The sequence below is a fragment of the Pleurodeles waltl genome, chromosome 4_2 (assembly GCF_031143425.1).
Source record: "Pleurodeles waltl isolate 20211129_DDA chromosome 4_2, aPleWal1.hap1.20221129, whole genome shotgun sequence".
NCBI lineage: Eukaryota > Metazoa > Chordata > Amphibia > Caudata > Salamandridae > Pleurodeles > Pleurodeles waltl.
In genome coordinates, this window is record NC_090443.1 from 394,883,009 (window position 1) to 394,904,666 (window position 21,658).

At 44.1% G+C, this 21,658-nt stretch overlaps 1 protein-coding gene across 2 annotated transcripts in view; it reads right to left on the reverse strand.

Annotated features, from left to right (window-relative positions):
* The window catches only part of FAM20B (FAM20B glycosaminoglycan xylosylkinase), a 139,165-nt gene that overhangs the window by 54,735 nt on the left and 62,772 nt on the right, over positions 1 to 21,658 (reverse strand). For both annotated transcript variants that reach the window (XM_069231542.1, XM_069231541.1), the window contains one exon: positions 1,835 to 2,026. In XM_069231542.1, coding sequence (XP_069087643.1) covers positions 1,835 to 2,026 — 192 coding nt within the window. The remainder of the gene's footprint in view (positions 1 to 1,834; positions 2,027 to 21,658) is intronic.

Sequence of the window (21,658 nt, forward strand, 5' to 3'; positions counted from 1 at the left end):
ACACTGCATTTCATAATTTGCATGGAGACCACAGAGAACAGATCCGGAGAACGAAAAATATATTATCTTAACCTGAGCATCATGCTTGAGTGAGGTTAAGCACAGACAAAGATCTCTGCATTGTATTGCATTGACAGAACCCTAAAGAAAGTAAATCTGCTGCATCAATTAAAAGGTATGGACTTGATTTACACAAGCACACATTACATTCAATCACCAAAACAATCAGCCTGTATTGTTTGGGGAGATATTCTGAAAAGTCCTGTAACCTTTCTGCTAGTGCTGTACTATACCTACTTAAGAGGGCTATTATGCTCAGTGCCTTGAAAGTAGTCACTGGTGTATCACACATTTTCCTCACAGCTGAATCCATCATTTTCCCTTCCCAGTCAGGAGGAACGGAAGTCTCAAGAGCAGAAACTTACCCTTTTCTGACAGCAGACTCATTCACAGAGTCTGACCTGAGATTGTGTCAGAGATGAGCAGGATCTTGCTCTGGTGGTCTACATTTCTTACTGAATCACGGTGTAGCAACTTTATTGGTGGATGGAGTGATAATTCTCTTATCTGAGAGTTCTACACATCCAGAAACTAAAGAAAACGTATGTCTAGCAGCTCACACAGGTTGTAGATTATTCATGATGCCCACAAATGGGGTAGTGAAGGTAAGTAAGTTAAATGTTCAATTGGAACTTGTAACTTACTTGCTCCATTTATCGGTACTTTATGAAATGCAGTGATGTCTTCTAGCAGCAATATGCGAGTGTAAGAGAACAAACTGAGGTGTGAATTTGAAGTAGCATGTCTAATTAGAGAGGGAGTAGGTATCCTCTTCCTCGTGTGGCAACTACTGATCCCGATATTATTTCACTGGCAAAGCTGTAGACTGTTGGTGACCTAATGCCGTTTTTCCAGCACTAGGGAAATGCATCCATATTCACCTTAATTACCAGGGACATACCAGAAAAGTCAGCATCCAACAATTACCACTCCCCTTAACTCCCAATGCTCAGATTTTATCTTCTATTAAGGCTCGTTATAGGGACTCAGTAAAAACCATACTCAGCCATAGCATGAGGAGCCCATGCTGTTATTTCTGCAATAAATTATTCTTGCAACAGATATTTGACCTACCTGTCACTTAGTGCTGTTATGGTCCCTGGAAGAAATGATGTATTGCAGAGCATATGAGGAATAGCTGGTGTCGCATCAGAGGCAGATCTTAGATAGGGTATTGTACAGGTTACTGAGCACCAAAGAACACTTACAAGCCCTACAAACAGTCATTGATATACAAACCAATACTAGAAATGCTGCATAATAGGTTCTTGGTGATGCATCTATTATCTTGGTCGCAATTGGTACTGGCGTATTGGTGAAGGTCTTAGTGAGTATTAGCTGAGGTTTTCCTCTGTAGCACTGGATTACACATCTGCACCCAATGACAAAAAAAGCAATCTGCGGTGCAGTATGTTTTGCAATACACTGAAGCCTTCATTATTACTTAAGGAGTCATAATAGCCATCCTCACAGAACAAAGAACGAGAAAAATACATTGAGAATGCAGGAATTATTATGTATAGCATTTAGAGACACAATAGATGTATATTGCACGAACAGTGTGTGGAACACTTTTAACACTTATAACAGTGGCAACTGACCACAAGGGACATATGTGGATTTACTAACATTACCTTTCCAACATCTCCCAGGATATGTAGTACAGTCTGTCTCTGACACACAAATGTCCCTCTAACATTGACTGTGAAGCGGGTTGATTGAGGGGGGGGGGGGGGGGGGGAGGCAGGAGAACTGAGGTGCTTTTATACTGAACCTTTTGGCATTGTCTAGCAGTATTAGCATACTGGTTCCTTCATCGTCTTGGAAGCTCTCATAGTGATGGCGATCAGCATTGCCAATTAGGTAGTCGAAGACAGCAGTGTCAATGACATCTAGAAGTCGAGGACCAGAATCGTAGGGAGAAGTCTTCTTTACTGCTTCACAATAGCTATCATCATACTCCCACCTGAGAGAAAGATTAAAAATGTCCCACATTAGGTACCCACATCAAATATTAACAGGGACAATATCTATTAGACATCCCTCCATATTGAGTATTCATTTAATTTCCATGTACAATGCCTAGACACTTGCAAAAGTACCACTGGGATCCTGGGCTCAAACAGCAGTTCACGCTGCGGTCAGAACTATGGTTCAATGGCAGAGATGTGTGCAGCTCTGTATGTTCAAATGTCAACATGTGTTACAGATCACAATTGCAGTGTATGACACGCTGATCTGCAGGTTCCAGTACTGGAAAAAACAAAGCTTAAAGATCTGTGTGAGGCTTTACATATGGAATAATTCTGGGAGGTGCTGGTCAGAAATAAGGTGCACAGGCAGAGCTCCATTTAGGTATACATTCTGGAACAGTGGTGGGAGCTGTAGGTCAAGAATTAAGTGCATATCAACGTTCTGTAGAACACTCAGTTCTGTAATTGTGAGGGGCACAGTAGGCCAGTACAAAAACACTTTAAAAAAAATGTGGGTTTGGGATGACAGTACTGGCAGTGTGAAGGCGCACTATCCTCCGCAGTCACTCCACCATGTGTATGTGATAGGATTGTAGTAACAGGTGACATAACTTGGCCCATGTGTGTCAAGAGGGTGGTATAATTTACAAGAACACAGTAAATGTAGCATACACTTTGTTTCTCTCTGTTGCCTCCATCTCATGGTCGTAGCCACTTTTTATTTTTTTATAACTTCCCTTCTGATGCCTTGCAGCTCACCAGAAAAGGTCTAGGGCGCACATTTGCCTCAGGCCAGGTCGGTGTGTCTGATGGAGAACAAAGATCTGCTGTAACTGCTCTGCCATCAGAAATAACCACAGTCCTGTTTAGACGGTCTGGTCAATCATTCCCTATTCCACATCCTTGGACCATCTGAGGCCTAATGCTTGTGCCATCTGCAGCGAGCTGTCCAACATCAGGATAGGCCCCATCTGGAATGTCTGACTGGTCTCTTGTGTAGTATAGATAGATGCCTCTAATGCCCTACCACATTTTGTTTTAATGTCTGTAAGAAGCACCTATTAACCAGTCACGATTTAGAACATGACGTGCTTTAATTGACTCTGCATTACCACCAATGCACCCTGAACCAGCAAAGAACTGAACTAAAGGACCACTTCATAGTATTTGCACTTCCCAACAACCTCTTCTCCATGAGCTAAGACTGATACTGTACAAGGAAGACGACTTTGGAAGTTGTTGTGTTCCTAGCTCATGATGGACCAAGGCCAGATCACTGCAGAAGGTAGAACTCCATGACCCCCCTCCCCCCAGAGGCGCTCTCGGGGAACAGTGAGGGGCTGATATAACAAGAGGCAATCCTAGCTAGTATTCGACACAAAGAGGTCCTTAAGAATGAATCTCATCCATGAGACCAAAACCAATTTGAATATAGCAGCAGAACCCAATATAAAAACCACCAAGATGGAAATGAAACTAATCTTAGTCACTATAGATAATACAATGGACGCTGACAGGTTATCATATGAAAGAACACATAGGACAAACATGGAGACTGTATCAAATATCTGAAACAAACTCATTTATTGAAGACTAGTAGAAAGAATGAGAAGTTGCTTCACATGGATAAACTTCTCAGCGCTAATGGCTAACAATGAGGACCTCAAAGCCTGCTCACGCAAAAACAATAACGTGCATCATAGGGTTCTTGGACTCCACTGCAGTGGGGAAGATGGAGGTCCACAGGTCTCTCTCCATTACCTGTGCACCCCTGCTATGTCCTAAAGGTTGTGGGGAGGTCTGCCATTCTGCTGCCTTATGTTGTTCCCTGAATGCCTGAGATGTTGCTATGGATGTAGTATGAATAATGATGGTTTGCCCGATTGCCCCCTTAAACAAGTGACTGGCCTTGTATCCTTTATTACTCTTGGCCACCTTCTAACCCCAGAAAAGAACATGGGCCTTCCACCTGGTTATCCGTGAGTTTTTCCTCTAACGGTTGTGTTTTTTTCTGTATTGTTAGGAGGGGTGGAGGAAGGATTGTAAGGAAACCGGGTTATTAGTTGTGGAGGACGCGAGGCCTGTGCAAGTAATAGGTGGATAATTACTCCCTCACTGGGAACCAAGCACCTAATTGTAGTGCTTGACACTGAGTTGCGAAGCAGACCAGTCCAAGACCTACTCAGACAAATTTGTGCAGGCTAATAATCACCATTCCCCGGCATGCAAGAACAACACTCAATAAACGATTGCCCAGTCTGTGCTTTTTCTTTAGAAAAGGAAATGTACAGTCACACACACACACACACACTACTTAACTTACTACACAGTAAATTTACAAATATACTTAAGGTTGGTGGAAACACCTTTAATGACATAACATTTAATGCCTAAAGGATCACAAACCCAAAATTAACTGTGCCACCTCCGATACAGAATATTAACATATAAAAGGGTCTCAATTCAAATCAAGCAGGCCTATTGGCATTATCAAGGTTACCACACTTAAAGATGGAGTACGATATGTTATAAAGCATCACTATATTACTGACTTCAGTAACCATAATCCATCAGCAGTCATTATAATCAATAAAACACTGCTACCACCTCCAATAAGCATAATAAATTTAACCTCAATGTATATTTTAAGAAACATTACTGTCAGCAATACCTCTGAAAAAATAATATTGTAAAACAGAACAGAAATAAAACAACAAGGCACGTGACTGTCCCCTTTTAAAACAAAACCCCTTGGCCAATAGAAGTCACTCCACTTGAAAAAAAGCCTTAGGAGTGCTAAGCTTAGCCTGAAAACTCATGATGTCTTGGACTCACCCCTCCAACCCCCCCCCCCCCCTTTTTTGTTGTTGTTGCATGAACCGGCCCAGAGGTAGGGATCCCCGGGCCTTTAGAGCTTCAGGGAACCCGGGGCCTTGACCTTCTCCGGAGTATTTCCAAAGGTTACAGCGGATTGCAACACACTGTTTTCTTAGCTGAGAGTCAAAGGCAGAAACAGCTAGACACCAGGGATTATTTTTTTTATTTTATTTTTATGTTTTTTAGATGTGGGGAGCGACCACTTAGTCAAGGGGGGCAGAAACCACTAAACAACAAGGAGTTTTATTTTTTTGCATCAATTTCATGCAAGGGGAGCGACCTCCTTAGGCAAGGGTCGTTCCCCTGGGGGACAAATTTATTTTAAGCCATATCTGCCCCCAAGGGGGACAGAAGCCACTTAGGCACCAGGGATTGTTCTATGTGTGGGTTTTGTTTGGGGGGAGGCAGCCCCTTGGGCAAGGGTCGCTCCTCATGGGGGTACATTACTGTTGGCCATATCTGCCTATTTTTGGAAGGCCCAACTGCCCCCACTGGGGGCAGAAAGCCCACCAGGGTAGAGTTTAAGAAGAAAAAAAAAGATAAATAAATGAAAGGAGGGTGGGGTTATGGCCACACCCCCACCCCAAATAAATGAGGCCAAAGTTGTTCTGCCCACTGGTGGGTAGATAAGGCAATTACCCCCGATCCAGTCCCGGGGGGCTGAAAGTCTACTAGATGCCACTGAATTATAAAAAACAAAACAAAAAAAAGTGGGGATGTGGCTACCAACCAGCATGGGCATGGTTATGCCCCCACCCGAATGGGGTAACAGTCTTTCAGCTCTTCCCCGCACACCAAAACATCTCATCCCACAGCAAGCAAGAGGAAATCTTTTGGGTTTTGGTTTTACATTTGAGCCATGAGAGCTTGTCTAACTCTCAAAATCATCCCACTTAGAATGGTGAGAGCTGCACTTTTTGGACTTTGGCACACTGCCGTGTAGAAAAATCAATTTTCTTACCGACAATGCCCTGAAAACCTCCAACTTCGTCAGAAATCACACATTTATCCCACATTTGTGTGACGAAACCCTCCAGAATCATCCACAAAATTCCTTCCACCCAGCACTGTCACATCTATAATGATAACAAAATCTGCCCCACTTGCCAGCCTAAAAACATATATTTTTTTCCAAACTGCCCTTTTGGACCCGCTTTGGTTCCCCATCATTTTTTGCATGTTTTTGGCTCTTCTCTGTTACAGGCGCTTGGCCCACCTTTACAAGTGAGGTATCGTTTTTACTGAGAGACTGAGGGGAACGTTGGGTGGTAGGAAATTTGTGCCGGTGCGGTGATCCCACACAGAAATGTGGGGAAAACGTTATTTTTTAGCTAAATTTGAGGTGCGCTGAGGATTCTGGGTAAGAAAACATTAGGGTATCCACGCAAGTCACACTTCCCTGGATTCCAATGGGAGTTTAAGTTTTCAGAAATGTTTGGGTTTGGTAGGTTTCCCTAGATGGCTGCTGAGCCCAGGACCAAAAATGCAGGTTCCCCTCCCGCGCAAAGACACGTAGTTTTGTATTTGATCATTTTGATGTGGCCATCTAGTATTTTGGGGCATTACCTGTCGCAGGCACTAGGCCTACCCACACAAGTGAGGTACCTTTTTTATCGGGAGACCTGGGGGAACACTGGGTAGAAGGAACTTTGTGGCTCTCCTCAGATCCAGAACTTTGCAGCACCGAAATTTAGGGAAAAAGTGTTTTTCTTTTTCCAAAATCTGAGGTTTGCTAAGGATGGAATAGTGTCTTACCTATAACTCCAGTTCTCTCAAAGGGATATTTCCATGATAGTCATAAGCTGTGAATATTCTCCGCCCATCTGCAGGGACCCCGGAGCACTTTTTCCAAAATAACTTCTTAAGTGTCAATGTTCGCCTTACTTCAGAAAAGCCTGCCAAGTCACTTAAGAATGTTCATATGCAGCCTAGAAGAAAGGCTACAGTGTCCAAAATTCTTTATCCAGTCTATCTTTACAAGGAATACATTTGAATGCTTGAATGAAAAGCAAATTTCACAGAGAAATTCCTTCACAAACCTTTTATAATGTAAAACCCTGATAAAGAAGTGCAGGGCAATGTAGCCCATGAGCTGCCATAATAATGAAGAAAAAAGGTGACTGTGCCTTTAAGAGAAGCCAGTCCTCCAGTATCCCATCATGCCTAGAAAGAGGCAGTTACCTCAGTTTTTTTTTGTAGGAAGTCCTAGCTGAGAATTATGAGTAACTTGAGTTAGTAATCGGTCTACTCCACCAGGGAGGCGGGAGGGTCGCTTACGACTATCATGGAAATACCCCTACGAGAGGGTTCAAATGGAGCGTGCATGAGCCTCGAAAGGACCACATTAAGTTCCCATGGTGGGGAAGGACGCCTAACTGGAGGGAAGACCTTCTTTAACCCTTCTAGGAAATCTTTCATGACTGGCATCCTAAAGAAAGAGGTTTGCTAATGTCTTTTTCTGTATGCAGTCAAAGCTGCCAAATGAACCCTTATGGAAGAGAGTTGCAGACCAGATTGAGACAAATGCAACAAGTATGGAAGAATGACATCTTCCTGGCAAGATGTAGGGTGTATCCCCTTAGAAGAGCACCAAAATCAGAATCTCTTCCATTTGACAGGTAGATGGCCGCTTCGGCTGCTTTAGGATCTCCATACAATCCTGTGGAAGATTTAGGTGACCGTATTGGACGAACTCGGGAGCCATGCTGCCAAATTCAAGGAGGAGATTGGGGTGTCTCAACTGCACTCCAAACTTCGTCAGGAGGTCCGGTCTGCATGGTAGCCTGAAATGTGGACGGAGTGACCGATGAAGAAGGTCTGGAAACCACCACTGTCTCGGCCACTCTGGTGCAATGAGGATCAATGTGGCTGAAGACCTTGAGAGTTTGTGGAGGACTCCTGGGATGAGTGGAGTTGGTGGAAAGGCGTACAGAAATTTGTTGGACACGTCTATCCACAGAGCATTCCCCAGCGATTCTGGGTGGCAAAACCTGGCGGCAAAGGCACATCATTTTCTGTTTTCCTCTGTGGCGAAGAGGTCGACTGATGGTGTGCCCCACAAACGGAAGATATCTTGGACGACATCTTTGTTGAGTACCCACTCGTTCTCTTCGAGAAGCCTGCTGAGGGCATCCGCTTGTACATTCTGAGCCCCTGGAAGGTGGATTGCTACTATGTTCAATTTGCTGGCCAGTGCCATATTGTCTGGGACTCTCGAGATAAGACTCTGGATCTGGTGCCCCCCTGCTTGTTCAGGTAGTACATTGTGGTAGTATTGTCCGTCTGTACAAGTAAGTTGTCGGTGGTGAATGACTGAAGAAAGGGCTTGAGAGCTAGGTGCACTGCACGGAGCTCGAGAAGGTTGATGTGGTATGACGATTCCTTGGGAGACCAGAGACCTTGTGCTTGTAGGTGACCCATATGAGCTCCCCATCCGAGGAGAGAGGCATCTGTCACAATAGTCTGTGCTGGAGATTGCGGACAAAAAGGCACCTCCTTTAGGAGATTGTGTAGAGAACTCCACCAAGCGAGGGATCTGGATGCATGGGTGGACAGACAAATCCGATCTTCCCACTTCCCCAACAGTTGACTCCATTGGTCCTCTAGACACTCCTGAAGAGTTCGCATGTGGAGGCGAGCGTTGGGTGTCAGAAAGATGCAGGAGGCCATGGAGCCGAGAAGGGACGAGACTGTGTGAACTGTTGGGTGACGCATAGATCGGAGTGCCCGACACTTCTGGAGAATGGATAAGCGTTGTTCGTCCGAAGGACACACTTTTGCCTGTAGTGTGTCTATGGTAGCTCCCAAATAGTGTAACCTCTGGACAGGAAATGTCATCGACTTTTGAAAATTGACATGAAGGACTAGCCGATAAAGGAGGTCGCAGGTCCACTGGAAATGGAGTTGGGCTTCTGCACGGGTGGATGCTTTGATTTGCCAGTCGTCCAGGTATGGATAGATGTAGATCTGATGTATTCGGAGATGTGCTGCTACCACAGCCATGTATTTGGAAAAGGTTCTGGGTGCTAACTTGAAACCAAATGGTAGGAAAGATGTATTGGAAGTGATCTTGACCCACCACAAACCTCAGGAACTTTCGATGCTTTTTCACGATGGGGATGTAAAAGTAAGCATTGTGAAGGTCTACCGAACAACGCCAGTCCCCTTGTTGAATCTGAGGGCATATCTGGTGTGAGGATAGCATCCTGAACTTTTCCTTCCGGACCCATTTCTTGGCAATCTTGAGATCTAGAATGGGTCTGAACTCCCTCTTGACCTTCTTTGGAATGAGAAAATACTTGGAGTAAATGCCCTTCCCCCACTGGTTGAGGGGAACGGTTTTCACTGCTTTCTTTTCTAGGTGGATGGAAACCTCCGCCTTTAGAAGGCTGAGATGAGAAGTGGTAGATTTCAGCAGAATGTTTGGGGGCGGAGTAGAAAACCTGAGAAAGTATCCATTCTGTACAATGTTTAAGACCCAAGCGTCTGTTGTAATACTTTGGCACTCTGCCAAGCAATTGGTGATGCTTCCCCCCACCGGAGTGGGTAACGGAGTTGGGGGAAGAGGATTTTCAGGGTTTTGAAGCTGGAGGTTGTCAAGAACCCTGACAGGACTGCTGGGTGGAACACCATCTCTGTGTCTTACGCTGAGGTTGATACGAGCGTTGGTATTGTTGGTAAGATCTTGCAGGGACCCATTGACGGGTTTGAACCCTCTGAGTGGTATAGCAACGCTGGAAAGCCCGGAAGGGCCTTCTTTGCTCTTTGGGTTTTTCGAAACCCACTGCCTTTAGAGTGTCCACCTCAGCCTTCATCCTTGCCATCTTGTCATCGGCATGGGAGCCGAATAAAGTGGAGCCTGAAAATGGCAGATTCAGAATGCGCTGTTGAGCATCCGGTTTCACGGAAGTAAGCCTCAGCCATGAATGTCTCCTCAGTGTCACTCCGTGGCAGTATGTGTGTGTGGAGAGCAATGAAGAATCTGCTGCTGCACTGATGATCTGATTCAAGACCATAGCACCCTCTTGGACTATCTCCATAAAATCCTCCCTTTGATCTCTCGGAAGATGCTTAGTAAACTGGAGAAGGGAATCCCACAAGGACCTGTCATAACTGCCCAAAAGTGCTGTTGCACTTGCTGTCTTCATGGAGGTTGCGGCCGAACTACAGACCTTGCGGCCTGTTGAGTCTACCTTCTTACTCTCTTAGTCCGGTGGAGAGGTGGAAGATTGAGATGTTGCGTGGGATTTGTGAGCCGCCAGTATGACCACCAAATCAGGTTTTTGGGGGGGGGGGGGGGGGGGGGGGGGGGCAGAGATCAGACCGTAGAAACAAAGGATCTTGTTCCGTGAGGACGATACTTCTTCTGTAGTCTGGCGGGAGCAGGTTTGGTCGTAGCCGGCATGAGGAAGACTTCCATGGCAGGTTCTAAAAGGCCAGGTAGCAAAGGTCTGTCAGCTACACGAACTGGAGAGTCTCAAATATAATCGAAGAAGTAGGTGTAGAGGGGGAGCCATCGGAATGTTAAGTTTTGTCGCACCTCTGACCAGAACTTCATGGAATGTATTGATATCATCCACCGGTGACGAACGAGGTGGCGGTGTATCCGATAAAGTAAGGGAGTAATCTCAGGTAGAGGAGGAAGAATCTCTCTGATGGTCACTTGATCTGGATCCATGGCTCGATCTACTGTGAGAATGTCGTGGCCTTGAATGGCCTGATGAGTGTTGGCCATGTCGATACCGATGGCGCGATGTAGAGCGCAGCCTAGGAGCTGGGACACTGCTAGGCACTTGAGGCACTGGAAGTGGTGCCGGAGGAATCGGGTCTGACGGTTGCAATGGTGTTGCTGGAGGAGAGGCCCGAGGAGAAGGCGAAGAAGGAATAGGCACTGTAGAAGGAGAATGGTGCGATTCAGATGAAGAATAAATCCTTCTCCTTTTTTCCCCTCCTCGACGTCGATGGTCAATTTGATGTCGATGGACTCCCCGACGTCGATCTTCTCTGACGTCGGTGAGCAGGACCTCGACGTCAAAACATACCGTCTGCGTTTTTGTCTCAAAGTCGATTCCAATGACGCCAATCTGCTTCTCGACGTCGTGTGACGTGGAGTCTTCGACGTCGTGCGGTGTCTCGACGTCGAATGGCGACGCTTATGTGCCGTCAAGCCGGACTGCAACGGCGAGCATGTAGGCGCCGTACCTCCTCGACGTCGACCGTGACCTAAAGCGTTTTCTGGTAGAAGAACGCCTCTCAGACCTCCCACGACCATTGGAGGCTCAGGTAAGAGCCCTGGTGGAAGGCTGACCTTCCCCCTCGCTCCGATTGCCCACTGGTCTCCTGGCGTCGTCTCTCTGCTTTCCCTTGAAGGCAAATCTTCTCTCTGTCGCGCAAGGTGCGCCTAGAAAATGTTTTACAGATGTTTACAGGAGACAGGTATGTGAGAAGACGGTAGACAGATGATGCAGACCTCATGGGGGTCTGTTTTGGCCTTTTTTCCTATTACATTTTGGACATTTGTCAAATAGAGAGGGCATTTTTGTGATACAAAAGCCTTAAGTCCAGTCAGAAAAAGACATCAATCTGGAGAGAAAGCCAAAAGACGTTGAATGTAGAAGTTATTTTCTAATTTAAACTGTATTTTTTTTTAAGTAAAACCCTAAATAGGTCGAGCTCAATGCTCCAGGGTCCTGTCAGCAGGAGCCGGAAAAAAGAACTGAGGTAACTGTCTCTCTCTCTAGGCATGATGGGATACAGGAGGACTGGCTGCTCTTAAAGGCACAGTCACCTTTTTTCTTCATTATTATGGCAGCCTATGGGCTACATTGCCCTGAACTTCTTCATTAGGGTTTTGAAGGAATTTTTCTGTGAAATGTGCTTTTCATTCAAGCATTTAAATGCAGATATCTCAAATGTATTCCTTGTAAAGATAGACTGGATAAAGAATTTTGGACACTGTAGTCTTTCTCCTAGGCTGCATGTGAACATTAAGTGACTTGGCAGGCCTTTCTGAAGTAAGGCGAACACTGACACTTAAGAAGTTATTTTGGAAGAAGTGCTCCGGGGTCCCCGCAGACGGGCGGGGAATATTCACAGCTTATGACTATACATGGACCTCCCCTACGAGAGAATTTGGGTAACAGAACATGGTGAGAGCACAACAAGTTACCCCATCTTGAGATTCCCCTAGGTGTCTAGTTTTAAAAAAATGTATAGGTTTGGTAGGTTTCCCTAGGTGCCGGCTGAGCGAGAGGCCAAAATCCACAGCTAGGCATTTTGCAAAAAAACACGTCAGATTTCAATGTAAAAATATGATGTGTCCATTTTGCGTTTCCTGTCGCAGGCACTAGGCCAACCCACACAAGTGAGGTACTATTTTTATCGTGAGAATGGGGGTAAAACAGAGTAGAAGTGTTATTGCCCCTTGTCTTTCTCAACATTTTTTCCTTTCAAATGTAAGACAGTGTGTAAAAAAGACGTCTATTTGAGAAATGCACTGTGCTTCTCAACAACTTATCTTGTGCCCATTTTGGAAATACAAACGTTTTCTTGATACCTATTTTTTTACTCTTTATATTTCAGCAAATGAATTGCTGTATACCCAGTTTAGAATGAAAACCCATTGCAAGGTGCACCTCATTTATTGGCTCTGGGTACCTACGGTCCTTGAACCAACAAGCCCTATATATCCCCGTAACCAGAAGAGTCCACCAGACATAGCGGTATATTGCTTTAAAAAATCTGACATCACAGGAAAAAGTTACAGAGTAAAACGTGGAGGAAAATGGCTGTTTTTTATCTCAATTTCAATATTCTTTTATGTCAGCTGTTATTTTCTGTAGGAAAACCTTTCAGAATATACACAAATGACCACTTGGTGAATTCAGAATTTTTTATACTTTCCAGAAATGTTTAGCTTTCCGGGATCTAGCACTGGTTTCACACCCATTTCTGTCACTAACAGGAAGGAGGCTAAAAGCACACAAAAAATAGTAAAAATGGGTTATGCCCCAGTAAAATGCCAAAATTGTGTTGAAAAATGTGGTTTTCGGATTCAAGTCTGCCTGTTCCTGAAAGCTGGGAAGATGGTGATTGTAGCACCGCAAGCCCATTGTTGATGCCATTTTCAGGGGGGAAAAAAAAAACAACAACAACACAAGCCTTTTTCTGCATCCCTTTTTCCCCATTTTTTTTAAAGAAAAAAAAATGTTCGCTTTATTTTGCCTAATTTCTTGGTCTCCTTCAGGGGAACCCACAAACTCCAGGTACCTCTAGTATCCCTAGGATGTTGGGAAAAAAGGACACAAATTTAGCGTGGGTAGCTTATGTGGACAAAATGTTATGAGGGCCTGAGCGCGAACTGCCCCAAATAGAGTCTTTATGGAGCTCGTTCTTCCAGTTGTCCATGGTGTTGCTGCCATACAATTCTAATGTCCAATTTCAACAACACCCTTTCTCTCACGTGTAAGATTTTTTAAAGGGGGTAGAAGACAGGCATCCTTAGCTAATACTAGGGTGTCACATCACGCCTTCACCCCTGTCCCAACTCTCCAGCAAAGCATGCTGCTACAAAGCAAGATTGCACCATCATGTTGTCTCAGCTCACATGTCCTCTGGGGCTTTCAGCTCCGCCTGTATCTGAGATTACTGTTAGGGCCTTTCCCTCAAAAACGTCAAAGAGGAGCCTCCTCCGAGGCTATCTCCAGAGGTCTGGGCTTCCTTCTTTGTTCAATGGGCCTGGGCTGCCCGAACCCTAGTGCAGTTTGACAGCTAATTAACAGATGCAGAATTTCTTACCCACCCCTTCCTCCTCAGATGCTGAGTGAAGGACTGTTAACGAACACTTTTGTGTGGGGAGACCTTTGTTTCTTCTGCTGGATATCAATGTAATTAACTCGGCCCAGCAGTGTGACAAAAGGCCTGGACTTTGATCCTGAGCTGAGCCAGAGAAATATGAAAATTCTGAGTGACCTATAAGGTGTATCCATCTGCAGACTTGGATATTCAAACTGGGGGCACAGGTTTCAACCCAATTTGAGTCCATACTGTACTTTGAAGGCCTATGGGAAGAGAAACTGCACCCAAGGCAGATTCTCTCTTATGCATACAATAAATATCACTGCAGACAGAACACTAAGCCATACTGACTTTATCTAGGAGTGCCCACTAACATTATAAGGCCTACCCCTCGTCAATACCTAAACCTGCAGAGACCTCTCTTTGCCAGGCTACCTGTGTATGGTTCCTGGGCTGCGCACATTAGTCTCCCATGCGCAGCCCTCCCATGTGTACACACACGTTAACATGTAACCAGCCATGTGCCCATTACCCTTGCTGTGTCGTAGCAGCCTTATTTTAAAAGGCGGATATGGTAGTAAATAGGCACAGTCTGTTTACTGTGGGTGAGACAACAGTTGTGAGGCTCTCCCACAGTAAACGTGTAAAACCTGGTGATCAAAAAAGTTAAAAATCCAGGCAGATTAAATGGGGAGAACCCATTTCTCTCAAAGGATGTACTGGATAATCAGAAAAGCTGGGCAAGTCACAGCGGGTGACGATTCGGAGGAGTGGGGGGGCATTTCAACAGAAATCACTGGTCTGGCCATGGAATAATCTATGAGCATACCACCCAGCACAACAGGTGTACATCACTGCATACAGCACCTCCATGTGTAAACTTAGGTTTATAATTATCACGTCCCAATATGTTCCGAACATATACATCTTGCACTTGACATGTGGCCCATTAAACATATGGCATGGCCTATTAGGGGGCTGAACAACCCTTGTAAAGCAAAGCAGGTATTAGCTTATCTACATACAGGCAATATCGACACTGGTCTCCTACAGGAGACCTATGTATTGTATCAAACTGAAACTAACCTAGCAGCTGAAAGGATCTAAGCCCACTGCATGGCATCATTTTCATGATATATTAGAGGAGTGGCATGTGATGCTATTTATTTTTGACCATCAACTCCATTTTGTGCAAATTACTCCATTTTGTGCCCTGCTGTAGTTGCAGGGAAGTGCAGGTGTTTTTCCTTACACAACATGTTTTTCTCTTGACCAGTGAAGAGTCAGACAGTGCTGGAACATATTATGTGGGATGCGGACTTGATAAGAGTTCACAAGGCTGAGACTGTTTTTACCAGAGGAATGTACAATTTTGCCTCAGAACAAACATTGGGAACCTGGCCAGCTTCTATAGTGTTTTTGACGCAGAAGTACAGACAGCATTTTCATAACAGAGGGCAGGGGGTTTCAAGGACCTTCTTCTTGAGGTGTTTTAAGGTATAAAAGACGGGGAGACTTGGCACTCAGGTAGGAGCTTCCCTGTGGAGTGGACGCCCTGCCCAGAATCCAATTTGTGATCCCAATTGGGTCTCCTATCTGACTGAATCAAGGGTTCCCTAGCTGTGCTAGCGAGGATGATGTCAACCTAACTGGTGAAGTATTTTAAATCTTGATTGTTTAGTTCATGTATAAATTGCACATTTCATTTTCAGTCTTGACCACCTGATATATGCATTTATCTTTGTATATACACATGTTCTGCTGCGATTGAGTTATATGCTTATTCTCATATATTTGTATGACTTTTATTTGATATTTGGGAAGTGTCTTAATAAATTCATTATTTAGACTAAGAGTGCTGAATTATTTTGCCATTGTTTTCTCTTAGTTTAAGTGAGAGCAATACATGGCAATTGTGGTCAAGAAAGGCATACAGCTCATGCTGAAAAGGCCACTGGAGACTGAAATGGCAGATATATAGTCTGGCATGGTTCCTTATCTGGCAATGGCATTACAACTCTTTGTGCATATGGTCCTAACAGAGATTGACCAGAATTTCTACTGTGGTCAAACTTCATCTGAATAAAAACTACACAACTGCTTCCACAGGTTACTATATGTGGAAGGGATTTTATTGATCCAGTTGTGTATAGATCTGGCATATCTTGTCACCACAACTCTATGCCTCAACAACACTTATGTGCTAGAATGACAGATCATAACCTACGGCATCAGTTGCCACTTATGGCATGTGAAGGGCCATGTATTACTACACCCTCACCGTTCATGGTCTAGAATGGACTATTGATTTTTAAACCAAGGATGTCAGCATGTAGACCACTTATTTGTACAAAAGCCCAGAATCCTACTGGATAAAACACACAGTACTCCAGGTGATTAAAATCCTAGGCTTACCTCACAAGGTGGTCACATGAAGACTACCTCCTAGTGCTATCTTTCACCCAGAGTTCCAAGATGAAAAGAAAGGAAAATGTCACTTACCCAGTGTACATCTGTTCGTGGCATGTACTGCTGCTGATTCACATGCTATGCATATCTCTTCTGACATCTAGTGTTGGGCTTGGAGTGTTACAAGTTGTTTTTCTTCAAAGAAGTATTTTCGGAGTCACAGGATCTAGTGACTCCTCTTGGTTACAGTGCACATGGGTACACTCTATAGTTAGATTGTTTTCCCGCAAAGGGTGAAGGAAGGAGTGATAGAGTATAAGAATATAAAGATATGTCCATGTAAATGTATATACATATGTACAAATATTAAACTTGAACGACTACAGGCTTTTGGGGAGGAGGGAGGGTGCATGTGAATCTGCAGCACTACATGCCACGAACAGATGTACACTGGGTAAATGACATTTTTCGTTCAATGGCATGTGTAGCTGCAGGTACACATGCTATGCATAGACTACAAAGCAGTTAGTCCTCCCAAAAAATAGCAGTGGCTAGCCTGTAGGAGTTGAAGTTGTTTGAAATAGTGTTCTTAATACAGCTTGGCCTACAATAGCCTGTTGCTGAGAAAAAAACATCAACACAACAGTGTTTTGTTAAAGTATGAGGAGTTGACCAGGTGGCAGCTTTACATATATCAGCCATTGGTACGTTCACTAAAAATGCCTTTGATGCACCTTTATTTCTTGTGGAATGTGCTCTAGGAGTGATTAAAAGTTTTCTCTTTGCTTTGATGTAGCATGTTTGGATGCATCTAAGGATCCATCTTGCTAAGCCTTGTTTAGATATAGGATTACCTTTATGTGGATGTTGAAAGGCAACAAAAAGTTGTTTTGTCCTTCTAAAATATTTAGTTATGTCGATGTAGTAAATAAGAGATCCTTTGAGATCTAAGGTATGGAGAGCTCTTTCTGCCACAGAGTCTGCCTGTGGAAAGAAGACTGGCAATTCCACTGTTTGACTGATGTGAAAAGAAGATACTAATTTTAGTAGAAATTTTGGATATGTCTTAAGTACAATGTTATGTTTGTTTACTTTGAAGAAGGGTTCTTCAAGACTGAACGCTTGTATTTCACTAACCCTTCGTAAGGCAGTAATAGCTACCAGGAAGGCAGCTTTCCATGTTAAAAATTGAATTTGACAAGGTTCAAAAGGTGGACCCATAAGTCTGGTAAGTACGATATTTAAATTCCATGAAGGAACAGGTGGTATTCTGGGTGGACTAATGCCTTTTAATCCTTCCATGAAGGCTTTAATAACCGGAATTCTGAACAGAGAAGTGTGTTGAATAGTTTGCAAATAAGCAGATATTGCAGTAAGGTGGATTTTGATGGATGAGAAAGCTAAATTTGATTTCTGCAAATGAAGTAGATAGCATAGAATATCTTGTATAGCTGCTTTAAGTGGTTCAGTGTTTTTAGATTGCCAGTAATAGACAAATCTTTTCCACTTGTTTGCGTAACATTGTCTAGTAGTAGGTTTACATGCTTGTTTAATTACTTCCATATATTCTGATGGAGGCTTTGGGTAACCAAACAAAGACTTCAGGAGCCAAATCGCTAGATTGAGAGCACTGGGGTTTGGGTGCCTTATTTGACCTTTGTTCTGTGTTAACAAGTCTGGTCTGTTTGGGAGATTGGAATGAGGTATTACAGACAGATCTAGTAGTGTTGTGTACCAATGCTGACGTGTCCATGTTGGGGCTATGAGTGTCATGGTGAGTGAAGTATGACGTAGTTTGCTGACCAGAAAGGGAAGGAGTGGGAGAGGGGGAAAAGCATAAGCAAATATCTCTTACCAATTGATCCATAGAGCATTGCCCTTGGATAGGGGATGTGGGTGTCTGGATGCGAAGTTTTGGAATTTTACGTTTTCGCTTGTTGCAAATTGGTCTATTTCTGGTGTCCCCCACTTTTGAAAGTATTTTTGAAGTACTTGAGGTTGAATCTCCCATTCGTGAGTTTGTTGGTGATCCTGCTTAGGAGATCTGCCAGCTGATTGTCTATCCCTGGAATGTATTATGCTAACAGTTGAATGTGATTGTTAATTGCTCATTTGCATATTGTTTGGGCTAGTAGGGACAGTTGAGATGAATGCGTCCCGCCCTGTTTGTTGAGGTAATACATGGTTGTCATGTTGTCTGTTTTTATTAGAACAGTCTTCTGTTCGAGAAGCGGTTGAAACGCTTTTAGGGCAAGAAATACAGCTAATAATTCTAAGTGGTTTATGTGAAACTGTTTCTGCTTGGCATCCCATTCCCCTTGAATGGTATGATTGTTGAGATGAGCTCCCGAACTTATCATGGCTGTGTCTGTTGTGGTTATGGCCTGAGGCACAAGGGTCTTGAAATGACCACCCCTTCATTAGATTGCTGAGATTCCACCATTGAAAGGACATATGTGTTTGCCGGTCCAACAACACTAGATCTTGAAGTTGACCGTGTGCTTGAGCCCATTGTTGTGGGAGGCACTGTTGTAAGGGTCTCATGTTTAGTCTTGCATGTGGAACTATAGCTGTGCAAGATGCCATCATCCCTAGAATTTTCATTATGAATCTTACAGTATATTGTTGATTTGGCTGTATTTGTGGTATGAGATTTTGGAAAGCTTGTATCTTCTGTGCATTTGGGTGTGCTAGGGCTTTTTGAATATCTAGAATAGCACCTAGGTATGGTTGTACTTTTGCTGGTTGAAGGTGTGGTTTTTTGTAATTGAGAGTGAACCCTAGTGAATGTAGGGTTTCTATCACATATTGAGTGTGTTGTTGGCATTGTGTAAAATTGTTTGATTTTATTAGCCAATCGCCTAGATTTGGAAAGACATGAATGTGTTGTCTTCTTAAGTAGGCTGCTACTACTGCTAGACATTTTGTGAACACTCTTGAAGCTGTTATGCCAAATGGCAAAACTTTGAATTGGTAATGTTTTCCTGCTATGACGAACTTGAGGTATTTTCTGTGAGCTGGATGGATGGGTATGTGGAAATACGCATCTTTGAGGTCTAAAGTAGTCATGTAGTTGTGTTTTTGTGGTAGTGGAATGACATCCTGCAGAGTTACCATGTGAAAATGTTCTGACTGGATGTATAGATTGAGAGACCTGAGGTCTAATATGGGTCTGAGGGTGCCATCTTTTTTTGGGAATGGGGAAGTATAGTGAATATACTCCTGCTCCCTGTTGAGAATGTGGAACCAATTCTATTGCTTTTTTAATAGTAGAGATTGTACCTCTTCTTGCAGCAGAACGTTGTGTTCTGGGGACAATTTGTGGTGACGTAGTGGGATATTTGGAGGGGTGGAGATTAATTCTAGGCAATAGCCCTTGCAGATAATTGATAACACCCAATTGTCTCTGATGATATTTTGCCAATGAGAATGGGATTGCTGTAGTCTTACCCCCACAGGAGATGTGTGGAGCGGAGGTGTGAGAAGGAAGTCACTGCTTAGATGGTGTGGTGGTTTGTTTTGAGGCTTGGAACTAGCCTCTGTTCCTGAAATATTGTCCTCTGTAGGACCCTCTAAAACCCACTCTTTGATATTGAGTTTGTTGTCCCTGCTTTGGGAGGTAGATGCGTCAGAGGATTGTGGCTTAAATCCTCCTCTAAACTGTGGTCTGCGAAAGGAGCCTCTATATGGTGTGGTATATAGTGACCCCATTGCCTTAGCAGTGTCTTAGTCTTTTCTCAGTTTCTCTATAGTGGTGTCTACTTCAAGGCCAAATAGATATTTCTTATCAAAAGGCATATTAAGTACTGCCTGTTGTATTTCTGGTTTTAAACCAGAGGAGCGCAGCCATGCATGCCTTCTAATTGTAATGGCAGTGTTGACGCTTCTTGCAGCTGTATCAACAGCATCGAGGGCAGACCTTATCTGGTTATTGCTTTTAGCCTGTCCCTCTTCTACCACTTGTTGCACCCTTTTCTGATGCTTTTTTGGGAGGCGCTGTATAATAACTTGCATCTCATCCCAATGGGCTCTATCATATTTAGCCAGCAGTGCATGAGAATTGGTGATTGTCCATTGGTTAGCCACTTGTGTGGCCACTCTTTTGCCAGCAGCATCAGATTTTCTACTTTCCTTATCAGGAGGAGGAGCGTCTCCGGATAATTGGCCGTTAGCTCTTTTTCTTGCCACGCTGACTACCACTGAGTCCAAAGGAACCTGGCGTATTATATAGTCTGGGTCTGTAGGGGCAGGCTTATATTGTTTGTCAATCCTAGGGGTAATGACTCTAGCTTTGACAGGTTCGCTAAAAAATTGTTCAGCATGTTTAACCATTCCAGGTAACATTGGGAGACACTGGTATCTGGAGTGAGTGGAAGACAGGGTGTTAAATAGAAAATCTTCTTCCAGGGGTTCGGAATGCATAGGCACTCCATGATAGGTCACTGCCCTACAGGCTACCTGAGTGTAGGCAGTAATGTCTTCTGGTGGTGAAGGTTTTGAGGGGTAGAGGTCAGGATCATCTGGAATGGGATCAGGGTCATAGAGATCCCATGAGTCCACTGTATCTCCATGCGAGTATAGTGAGTGTGTCGGAGAAGGCAGTGGTGGTGGACTATTGTGAGGTGAAAAAGAAAGTTGTGGAGAGTGAGGAGAAGTAAGGAGAGAAGTTGGTTTCTCATTTTGTTTCTGCACTTTTGCTGGTGGTTGAGCAGAATCCAATTCATCTTGAAAGGCCAGCTTTCTTTTAGTCTTTAAAGGAGGTGCAGTGCGGATTCGGCCAGTCTCCTTATGTATATGGATTCTCGATTGTCTTTCATCCATAACCTCCAATATTGGCTCATTCTCAGTCTCTTTTTCGGAAGCTTTATGAGATTCTTGCATGGGCTTGAAGATTTGCTTTAAATTTCTCAAAAGTCCTTGTTCCTCTGTGTATGAGGGTTTTTTTCAGCTCCAAAGTTTGGGTCTTTCAGTCCCGAAAAAGAAGTTGGTTGTTTCGACTCCGAAGCAGGGTGATGAAACTTTGTCGGAGTCCGAGGTGAAAGTTTTAGCCAACTTCCTCAACTCGGAAGTGGACGGAGGAGTGGCCTTTTTCGGTGCTGATCTGGAAGGTCGGTCATGGCCTTCCGGCAGTGGTGTACCCAAGGCTTTTGGTTGTTTTATATATAAGGGCGTAGGGGCAGACATACTCACATGCTGGCAGACCATGATGGGTCTATCATCTTTCGATTCTTGTTCGGAGTTGGTGTCTCTGATGGAGACTGCGGTCTGCGCTTGCTCTTCCTCCACGACGTCAAGATGTTCGGTGCTCTTGGACGCCAATTCAAGTCTTCGGGCCCTGCGATCTCTTAAGGTCTTCTTCGATCGAAACGATGAACAGGCTTCGCAGACTTCCTCCCAATGGTCTGGAGAAAGGCACAAATTACAAAACAGATGTTGGTCTGTATATGGGTACTTTGCGTGGCACCGAGGGCAGAATCGGAATGGAGCCCGATCCATCAGGTTTTCCAAGCGGTAGGCCTGAATAGGCCCATGTCGGGTGCATA